Source organism: Coccomyxa subellipsoidea (genome assembly GCF_000258705.1).
Source record: "Coccomyxa subellipsoidea C-169, whole genome shotgun sequence".
NCBI lineage: Eukaryota > Viridiplantae > Chlorophyta > Trebouxiophyceae > Coccomyxaceae > Coccomyxa > Coccomyxa subellipsoidea.
In genome coordinates, this window is record NW_005178036.1 from 2,112,447 (window position 1) to 2,123,681 (window position 11,235).

At 51.3% G+C, this 11,235-nt stretch overlaps 1 protein-coding gene across 1 annotated transcript; it reads right to left on the reverse strand.

Moving 5' to 3' along the window:
- Positions 1–40: 40 nt before the first annotated feature.
- Positions 41–10,981, reverse strand: COCSUDRAFT_63277 (hypothetical protein; the record flags this gene model as incomplete). The annotated part of the gene is made up of 23 exons (XM_005648240.1): positions 41–51; positions 245–381; positions 714–897; positions 1,236–1,410; positions 1,693–1,860; positions 2,291–2,485; positions 2,885–2,974; positions 3,542–3,751; positions 3,928–4,146; positions 4,749–4,838; positions 5,196–5,345; positions 5,545–5,714; positions 6,051–6,177; positions 6,535–6,687; positions 7,033–7,176; positions 7,495–7,650; positions 8,056–8,230; positions 8,678–8,781; positions 9,006–9,093; positions 9,389–9,537; positions 9,876–10,002; positions 10,274–10,410; positions 10,892–10,981. 23 exons carry the CDS (start codon positions 10,979–10,981, stop codon positions 41–43), a joined length of 3,249 nt encoding a protein of 1,082 aa, XP_005648297.1.
- Between the last annotated feature and the right edge of the window lie 254 nt (positions 10,982–11,235).

The window sequence follows — 11,235 nt, forward strand, 5'->3', positions numbered from 1 at the left end:
CTTACATGTCTGCCAAGGCTGATTTTTGTAGTTGAGAGCTTCACTCCTCACCTGCACACACATGCCCATGCAAGGATCATGACACACCTTACTACATGTGCAAGTAAAGAAAACAAGTCCAAGTCCATATGTGTATACAATGTGTGTATGGCTAAGTTAAAGGACCATCTTGAGCTCTGCAAAGATGAATTTGAAGGTTTGACATGTCAAAAGGCAGTGCCAAGCTGACAATGTTCAGGCTCACCTGCGGAGAGGGTGTCCTTGGCCTTCTTGGTGCCAGTGTCAACATTGCCCTTCAGAGCAGCAGCATAGTCCTTGGACTTGCCCTTCGCATTGTCAGCCGCCTTTTGTGCAGTGGGACCTGCCTTCTCCTTAGCCTCCCTGCAAATCAGAGGTCGAAATTTCACAGCATGAAGGACAATCTGTTCCCCTGATATCTAGAGGTCAAGGTTCCACAGCACGAAGGACAACCTGTTCCCTCAGACATTAAGAGACAAAAAGCATAGGCACAAAAAGGCAAACAATCCATTCAATGAAAGGCCTGCAGGGATCACAATCGCAAAATATGTTCCAGATCCTGAGAGCACAAATGCACACGCAGAACAAAACAAAAGGAAATGAGAAATGGGATGAATATGACGGGATCAGTCTTCAAGAAAATACTCAGACAGGGTCATCAACAGCATTCCAAAAGACAGATGTAGCCACTGCACCTGGCCTTGTCTTGGAGAGCCTTGGAGGCATCCTCTGCAGCAGGCTCTGCCTTGTCAGCAGCCTCCTTGGCAGCGCCCTCGATCTTCTTGGAGGCATCTTCTGTGGTCGACTTGGCCTTGTCAGCCACGTCCTTTGCCACATTCTCAGCCTTCTCTGAAGCCTCCTCTGCCTTGCGCGGTGCATCTGATTCAACCACAAACAAGGCAAGTCAGCTTTCAAGTAATGAGTTCAACACTTTGCAGCATGGGTGATCATGACTATGCCATACACAGGAGAAAACAGATATCCTTTGTCTACTTGCATCCTAACTGTACAAGCAGCAGCTGCAAGAATTGGAATGTCAAAAGAGGAATGAAGATCATCAGATACCTAGGGTTGCCTCTGTGCTTCTTGGATTTGCACAACCTTGTCATGGCAGCATCAGCATGATATACAGCACATGCATGCTGACAAAGATAGAAGTAATTACGTATTTAAGTTAGATATATAAGCAGCCCTAATGAAGAGAGTAGGGGCCTCACTCTTTGCAACATTGCGGGCAGTGTCCTCAAGGGTCTTTGAGGCGTCCTCGGCTGTGGGCTTGGCCTTGTCAGCAACCTTCTGCGCCTGCTTCTCGGCAGATGCCCGCGCCTGCTTTGTTTGCTCGGGTGCCTCCTTGGCAACCTGCTTGGCCTTGGCCTCAATGTCGCTGGACAGCTGCGCGCACACAACACCCACATGATCAGCACAGACTTAGTCAAACACACCCTCCAACTGCATGCACAGATGCCTTGTTATGGACAGCAGGCAATCCCAACAAGGCACCCCAGCCTTCAGAAGCCCATAAAGCAAGCCCCAATTCCAGAGATTACCGCACAGAACAGGCTCGCATGCACACCATGTCATAGGAAGGGGTCGAGGTCGCTTGCAGGTGAGGGCAGATGGATCAAAGGTTCCAGATTCTACAAACTTGGACAGGAGATAAATTCAGATAAACACCTTGTCAGCAGTGGGCTTTGCGTTCTTGGCCACATCCTTAGCAGCGTCCACTGCGCGATCTGTGATCTCTCTTGTGGCAGGCCCGGCGCGCTCTGCAAACTTGCTGGCTCCCTCCTCAATGTTCTGTGACACCTCATCGGCCGCCGGCTCCGCGTGCTTTGCCACATTCTGCAGCACACGAACATTCTTGCGCACATGGACATTCTCGAGTACTCAAGATTGTTATTATATTAAATGCTGTTCCTGCCAGAGACAAGGTGTGTGTGCTGGCAAGGTGCACATGAAGGCCACCAGAATCCTCTCAATATGGTGAGCTCCAAGAGAGAACACATAAGAACCAACAGTATGACGCACTTTTAAGCTGCTGCCATCTGACAACACCCCCACACAAGTGACCAGCAGACTCGAAAATCCTCAAAAATATTCGGCACTGTTCTGTTATAGTCCAACGAGCAACGCCTGTGTTCAAGATCACCGCATGAGAGACAAGGACAGCCTCATCAACATGCCCTACTTGAAATTTCAAGTTCAGAAACGAAGTACTAGAAGTCTTGGAATCGACTTCCGAAAAGACCACGAGAAGTGTGCAGCAGGGTACCTTGGCGGTCTTCTGGTACTCAGTGGCCACGTCACGGGAGAAGGACTCTGCATTGGCGCTGATGTCAGCGGCCTTAGCCTCGATCTTTCGATTCAGATCTGCCGCCTTGGGCTCTGCCTGATCTGCGACCTGTTGAGCAATTTCTGTTGCCCTCTCTGCCACCGCATCACCTGCCTCGCCTCCCTTGGCCGCGATCTGAAAAAGGACAAATAAATATTCAAACCATGCACACTAATCTTCAGTTTCCGATATCAAAATACGTCATAATTTTCACACCGGTATTTTTTAGCCTGCATAATTTTAGCACTCCCTATCATCAATAGAGGAACCATGTATAAAAACCATCAATAATTTTCACGCCCTTCTCCTTTTGCCTGCATATTTTCAGCACTTGCTATCAAAAGGACAAAATTACAAAACATTGACCTGTGGAATGTCGCAGCAGCTGCATGTCTGCTGCCTCACATGGAGCTGATGGCATGCAATCTTATGCAGACCAAAAAATGAAACCAGAAACGAGTCAGTTGCAAGTGTGATTTTCAATAGGCATTGAAAGTTCAGGGATGTAAAATCGAGGTGGGAATTGCGGCTGACCTTGTCGGTCTGCTCGAGCACTGCATCGGTGGCCTTCTGCGCCATGGGCTCTGCGTTCTCAGCAACCTTGTCTGCTGCCTTCTCCAGCTCCTGAGAAGCACACCAGCATGCATGCTAAGCATGACTAACAGTAAACTTTCCACATGTTTCAGGTACGGCTCAGCTATGCCACCCCATCCAGGCACTTCAGATCCACATGACCGGAGGAAAAGGCGCATGCATATCTCAAATGATATGCGATCAGATATATCAGGAGAACTGCATGACAAGACTGCCTGCACATGCCGATCCTTCCTGGGTCAAGAGGTCAGAAATGTCTGCAGAAATGTCTGCAGAAGCAGAACAGTGCAGCTACAATCTATTCTCTGCCTGAGGCAGAAACGCAATGACGGCAGGAGGTGCATCGACCCCCTGTAAATCTATCCAGCTTTGCAGCTACCCAAAAGTAGGCAGAACACAACACCATTACAATTAGAAGATATAACCCTGATGAACCAGATGATCTTGGAAGGCAACATTGCCAGACAAACTGAAAATTAGGCCATATTTGTGAGAGTTAAATTCTATGCAGCCTGCACAAGGCTCACCTCACAGGCCTGTCTCTCATTATCATGGATCAGATCCCTGGAATTTCCCAGGATGGATTATTTAACTCACCTCGTAGGCCTGCGCCTCGTTCTCGTGGATCTTCTTCGCGGCCGCGCGCGCCTTGGCCGGCAGATCGGGAGCAGCCGCCTTTGCAGAGGCGACCAGGGGGTCCAGAAGCTGCGCCAGGAAGAGCAGGTCGGGCTTCAGGTCGTCCGGGACGCGGTTCAGACGCACCGCGCGGCGCAACGCGCGCGGGAGACCCTCCGCCAGCTTGCCTCCCTGCATGGATGCATGCCAAAACGGGCGCTCAGCAACAATTGTGAATTTAAGGCCCTGAGCCAGGTTGCCTCCCTTCTTGTCCCAAAATAATTATTTGTTGCAGGTGTTAAATTGAACACCACGACATCCGCTAATTTCCTTTATTCAAAAATGTGACAGCGTGAAGTGCAGCACACCTTCTCGGCAATCTCCTCGGCCTGGGACTGCATGGTGGCGGTCAGGTCCGCCACCGCGGGCTTGAGCACCTTCTCGATGAATTCCTCGGTCTGGGGGCGTGCGTTCTCAGCGATGTCATGCGCCAGAGGGGACACCACGTCCTTGGACAGGTTCTGCACCATCTCGCTCGGCAGGCCCGCTGCGTCCTTGCCTGCCGGCTTCACAATCTCCTCCAACACCTGCGCAGCACAGATCATAATATTAGTCAAAACGTCCTACTGCACAGCCCGTGAGTCACTGACTAGAACACCTGTGCACAGATCATGATCATTTGAACACATCCTAGTCACAGCCTGCAAATCACTGGACTAGGACAGGCGCAGCACAGATCATGATCATTTGAACACGTCCTATTTACAGTCCGCGAGTCACTGGACTAGGGAACACTTCTGGAGCATTGAGGAGAACATTATCAACACTGTATCCCCAGAGCACCATGGAGAGCACAATTCCTCTCCAGAGCCGACCAGCACAGCCCTCACTTGGAGGGATAAGCACAGGAAATGACGATTCCTCCAAACTTCGGAGGGACCCTCACACACGTTGCTCATCACATCTTCCGATCGTTGTGTGAATGTGATGAGCCCAACGCCATCCCAACTTTGAGCTCCCAGCTTCGCATCATGCTTGGTGGTGGTGGTGCCAACAGACTTGTGGACCACCAAGCATGACACGAAGCTGGAAGCTCAAAGTTGGGTGCAGTATGGTCACTACGAAGCAGACCTCTGCTGGATTGTCACAATGACGGCAAAATGCACAGGAGGAAGAATGTTCGGCTCACCTGCTCGGTGACAGGGACTGCGTTCTGTGCGAGAAGCTCAGCGCCCGGCTGGATCACGCCCCTGGTGATGTCCTTGGCAATGGGCTCCGCCTGCACAAAATAGCATAACCCCGCTCAGTCATAAGCTTTTTCTCTGCCTGCAAAATTCAAGGTTAATGCGCTTCCTCTCAATCCCGTCAAGTGTCACATGCAATGCAGGAATCCGAGTAATGAATTTTTTCAGCAGGGCACACGTTTGAACTGGTCTTAAAATACTGTGAAGACTGTTTTGGGGGGGAGTCAGCAATCTCGCAAAGTTTTGCACGACAGAGCACCCCTTGTTTTATGAGATTTGGCAGATTGCTGCACTCCCCCTCAAACCCCCAAATATAGAGACCTTTGAAAAACTCTACGTCCACTAGCAGTATTGATGGGGAGTGGACAGTTTCAGTGCAATCAGGCCCGCACCTGCTCGGCCAGCTTCTGGGTTGCTGCCTGCACGCGCTGCCTGTGGTCATCATCGCCCAAGCGCTCCGCCGTCTGCCGCACCTGGGTCGCCCCCGGACGGATGACGCCGTCTGTGATGTCCTTTGCAATCGGCTTCGCCTGAGCCGCCACCTGTCGCGCAGACAGGCATGCAAACTTGAGGAAACAGAATTGCTGGTGGCTTTTGTGAAGAATGACGTTGTGCACAGTGTTGTGCAGCCTTGCATGTCAGGGGCACGAGCATGGCTTGAGAACAGCTTCAAACCTTTGCCAGAGACTTCAGTCAAATTAACCCCAAGTGTCAAAGCATGAGCTGCAAAACTTATCCCACCTGGTCGACTGCCGGCTCGATGCGTCCGCGAGTGATCTCTTCTGTGACAGGTACAGCGTTTTTGGAAAGTTTCTCGCCGCCGGGACGGATGACGCCCTGAGTGATGTCCTTTGCTGCTGGCTCCACCTGGGACGCCACCTTGTCCACTGCTGGCTGGATGCGCTCCTCACCTGGCAGCAATGCAGTGGGTTCAGAAATCAGCACGCGGTTATCATGATTGACATCACGCCTTGACAGCCATTTTGGGCTGGGTGCATTCCGGCAGCACGTCTACAGGTGTCTTCCAAACTCCCCTGTGAGAACGTTTGACAGTCGCCACTTTTTGCAGGACGCAGTGAATGGTGTAATATTGAGAGTCCAGCTTGCACAACAAACATTTGCGTTGATGCTGTACACTGTTGGTCTTTGCGTGGAGGCAGTAGGGTGGTCCAGTCCAAGAAATGCACGTATAGCTGCACAGCAAATCTCATTCACATGTCAGAAAGCAAGTCCAAGAGAGTGCGCACCGAGGGCCTTGGTGGCAGGGACAGCATTCTTGGCGATGTAGTCACCCGCCGGGCGGATGGTGCCATCAGTCACCTCCTTAGTCGCCGGCTCAACCTGGGAGGCAGCGTCCTTCACTGCTGGCTCCACCTGTAACCACGACATTACACTCAGCAATCTCCCAACAGGCATGATCATTTAGAACAATAAACATTTCACACGATCATTATTTACACCGGAAAATGTGAAGCGCGCAGACGGGCCTATCCAATGCCTGGCAGGCAATTGCGCAATCCATTTGACACAGGCTCATTTTTGCAACCTATGAAATTCACTTCTGCAACCAGGGCAATGAAACATACCATCCAACAATCCAACCAACGCGGAAGGTGCATCGACTGCAGCATTGCCATTTGAACAACAAATCCGCATCGCATTGTGTGATTTGGTGCTGCCTCGGGTGAAGATCCTTGCCTGGTCGCGCATGACAGATTTGGTCATGGGCACAGCCTTGTCGGCCACGGCCTTGCCGGCCGGACGCAGCGCGCCGTCTGTGACCTGCTTGGCGGCAGGCTCCGCGTTTTTGGCGACGGCTTTTCCAGCCGGGCGCAGCGCCTGGTCGGCCGCTGCCTGCGCTGCCGGCTCCGCATTGTCCCTTACCTGAAGAGGCAACATCATACGTCACCCCCCTGTTTCGTCAAAATCAAATCAAATCCAAGGAGGACAGAAGTACAAATTGGCTTCTTGCTTATTGGGGAGGACGCTGGTGTATGTGTGCTGCTTGCCGCTACTTGCATCACACCACCGGATACCAGCAACCTCCTCAAACAGGGTTCAAAAGAAGGATAGCCCTATCACAGCACATGCTCTGGCATGCAGCATGCACGCAGATTCTGGCACGCATGCCCAGAAAGCTCCACATTATCAGATAGCCACGGAACTTGGTACAAACAGTGACCGATAAGAGCTGCTTCACCCCTTGATATGGAGTAAAAATCCACTCACCTGCTGTGCAGCGGTCTGGGCGGCCTGGTCGGCGCCCTGCTCGAATCCCTGCTGCCCCTGATCCACTCCCTGCTTTGCAGCGTCGCCTGCTGGCCCAACACGCTTCTTGCCCTCCTGCCTGGCTTTACCCACGGCCTCCTGCGCCTGCTCAACACAATATTACCATTACTATTGTTATTTGTTAATTGTTAACATTGTTGCACGCTGTACCTGCCAAAAGGTAAGGAACGTCCTGCAGACAAGCTGCAGTTAAGGCTGCCACGATCCTACCATTTGTTGGACTAGCCAGATCTAAGCAAAACCCAATCAACCGTGGGCACGGTGATTACTAGGTTCATACTGACAGCTTAAAACATTTTTACAAGAGGTAAGAAGTGCCAGCAAGATGCTTATACTGACAACCCCTATACTATTTTCAAAAGAGGTGAAGATTGCCAGCATGATGGCTTCTTGAGAATTTACCTGCCCGTAGGCCTGCCCGGCTGCCTCGCCGGCCTGGCCCCCAGCCTGCTTGGCGTCCACATCGATGCCAGCTGACTTCCCGGCAGCGCCTGTGGTGCCTGATGCCTTCGCATGCTTTGATGCCTCCATGACTTCCTCATACTTGCGCTCGGTGCTCTGCAGGCAGCACAGGCAAGACAGACCTTCAGTAGAGAACAACATACATGTCTCATTGCATGTCTAGCATTTGCCTGCCAGTAACAGGACCGGAGAACACCAGACATGTTCCAGTGCATGTCCAGCATTTGCCTGCCAATAGTAATACCCAGACAGGGACTGGTGCAAATAGAATTAGGACATGCATGAAATCCGCACACTTATTAAAAATCGAATGCATGCATCCAGGCATACAAACACGCTGTCTCATACAACACTGGTAAATTCTAATAAAAGGCGAGACACAGTCAACCCCAAGTCATGCCACCAGTTTTCACACGAGTCTGCATGCTGGACCCTTAGCGCGGACGTAGGTGAGTGGAAGTAAGAACAAATATTGAGCATGCGACAGAAGCAGTCACCCACCCCGAAGATCTGGGAGATCTCATAGAGGGCCTCTGCACGGCGGTGCTGCACAAGGTCATCCACACCCTTGTCATGGACCACCTTGGAACCCACGTCATTCAGAGTGTTCTCAATGTCCTGCGTCACCAGGTGCCAGATGTGGGAAATAGCCCAGCCCATGCGGTCTTCAAGGTACCTGCAGTACACACACAGGCGGTTAGTCTTCAGACACCCAGTTTTGGAAAAAGCACCACAATTCCAACAACTTGCCTCCAGCAAATGCACACAGCTCCTATGAAGTCAAAGGGACAATCCAAACAACTTGCCTTCAGCAAATGCACACAGCTCCTATCAAGTCATAGGGACAATTTAAACAACATGCTCCTTATATACTCCAGAGGCCCACTCTTGCCCTTCAATACCACTTTGACACTTGCCCATTTAAAACGTTCTGTGACTAGCATCCCATGTGCTGGTTCACAGAAGTCCAGAATATTGAATGACACTGGCAGATGGCGTTCATATACCATTCGTCATACGCCATACAATCCCCAGGACACCCGAGAAGCACCTGGGAGGAACACATGTTGAGGAATGCTGCCATGGATGCAACTTGGAGACAGGAGGGCAGCAGAAAACTCACTCGAGGCTCTCTGCCAGTGTCATCTGGCCACCCGGCCCGGACCCCGCCTTGCTCACATCGCGGCCCATGAGCGCCAGAGAAGCCTTGGCCACGAGCCCTGACGCCTGCACCACCCATGCAAGGGGCATCGTCAGCATGCACGCACACATACATCGAGGACTGAGATGACAGAAACTGCCACCTTGCAATGTACGGTATGCCTACATCAGACAATGTCATGTCCTCACAGGTGATACATTAATGATAGGTAAACACCCAGGTCGATGGAGCATTTTGCTCAGGACGGTTGACGGGTCTGAGGTCTTAAAAGAAGGGTAAAGTGGCTTACCGAGCCTGTGACTTTGTGGCCCAGTCGCGTAAAGAACTCTGCAATGGCATAGCCTAACATGGGTTTGGCCGCACGCGCATACCCATACCTGCAGATGCACAACGGGTAATAATATTAGAAATGCACATGACAAAAGGGCTCCCATTTTCACGGGATCTCCGGGTAGAGTTCTAGGTCACCCAAAACCCCAGAGGCAGAGCTCATGATGAATGGCTTATTGCTGCCTGCCATAGCAAATGTCATTGCCTCTACCGCAAAGCACCAAGTCAAGATTTAAAAGATGCAGCATGACACGTAACGTCATATTTTCAAATCTCTGACACAGGCGAGAAAGGCATGAGCCGTCATGATGTATTGTCTGCAGTTTCAAAAGAGGCACGCACGCGATGATGTGCATGAGAGGGACGCCAAAGGGGGTCGATGCGAGCTTGTCGGCTTCGCGCTGGATCTCCTTCTTGAAGCCCTCCCTGTCCCCATCCACGAATGGCTGGATGCGCTTCTCCACAATCTTAGTCAGCAGCGCAATGCGCTTCTGTGGGCAAACAACAGAAAATTATCAGAGCACTGCACAGCAGCTGCAGGCTGAGCGCTGAAAGAGGCATTGCCCCATTCTTCTGTGGGCGCGCACAGATTGGTTGTCGAGACACCATGCATACCAGATGCAGAAGTGAGCACAAAGAAGAGTGCCGCACTTTCGTTTCACAATAATGACTGTCCATCTGAGAGAAAATTGTTTTGCATAAGACACGCAGCATCACCAGTGATGGTCACCACAGCCCTCTTTAAGGTCAGGCAAATGCATGGATCCAGTAATGAACTGAGGCTCATAGCTCTGAATCTCGTTCATGTCAGCGGGGCGGAGGTCAACACCTGCTGGACATCGTGGAGCGATTGCTGTGATTCCTTGGAGAAATAGGCCTCCTTGGGGCCGCCGGCCTCATAGCTGATATAGCCTGCAGCCAGCAGCTTGCTCGCCTGGCCCACCCACGACTCGAACCTGCACCAGGAAGACAAACTCCCTCATGAGACTGATGCGCCTACTGTGCTGCAGCGTTACCCACACAAGTGCCAGGCGTGTGCACTTTTCAATCTACCGCTAAAAAAATCTAAATTCATGCAAGTACCACATCCAATGAATTAGAATGAGCATGTGATGCAAACGGCAATAGAACGGCCATTCGACATCCATACTCCAGCAGCAAGTACTGTCGAACTTCACAGGCACTGAGATTGAATATTGTGTCTTGGCGATCGGATGAGGGACTCACACAGCACCGCCTAAGAAGGCATTCTTGAGCAGCTCCTGAAGCTGCACAACGGTCTCGTCGGTAATCATTTCGCCTGAGGCACCGTTGGTCGAGGTTCCCTCCGCCTTCTCGACGACCTCGAAGTCGCCCGAAGTTCCCTGCTCGATTGCAGCACCCGTGTCATCGGGCATTTCATATTGCATAAACATCTTCTCAAAATAACAAAAGGCTGAGCAAATTCGCAAGCCCGCCGAAAATCTTCATTCTGCCTGCTGCCGACCGACTACTTGCCTCGGCTGCTTTGTCAGCAGCGCAAATGTGTGCACTTAGGAACACATGGCTTCTTCGCTCAAATTTAATCCTCAAAAAGTGATTGATTTGTACATGCCCACAAGTGCCAGCTCCGGCGTTCACAGGATTTGCGTCGAAACCCAGCCAGGACAATAGCTTGGCAAGTGCCAATGAGTGCTTATGTGTCCACCAGGAAATGCAAGCGATAACATTGAGCAGACATATTTCCTGGGTTCAAGTGAACACTGCAACTGGCCAGTCAATCATCTGGCACTTCCTGCTCTTCTGGAAATTGTGTAGAGGCAGTGATCCCAGAACCAGGCAGGACAACGGGAGTTCAAGACGCACCCTTTCGTTGTCGCCGTCTATTTGCTTCAAGATATCTCCTGGCTTGAGCACATCAACGTCTCGCACCCCCTCCACAGTGCTAGGAGCCATCATGGCTGCTATCAATATGAAACTTGCGTGCTATTTGTGCTGATCTGCTCCTGTCTTGAATCTCGCGGGTACTGCACGTATGAATAAAACTCGGTCTGTATTCGGAATGGATGTATCTACAGTATTTGACTTCTTGGCTTCCTGCTGGATGATGGATCGTGACATAGACAAGACGGTAGCTTTGCATTTTGGCACCTCCCGTCGTGGAGGAAGCTGCCCAGTCAAGCCTGATCTGGCTTCCTATGATCTGGCTT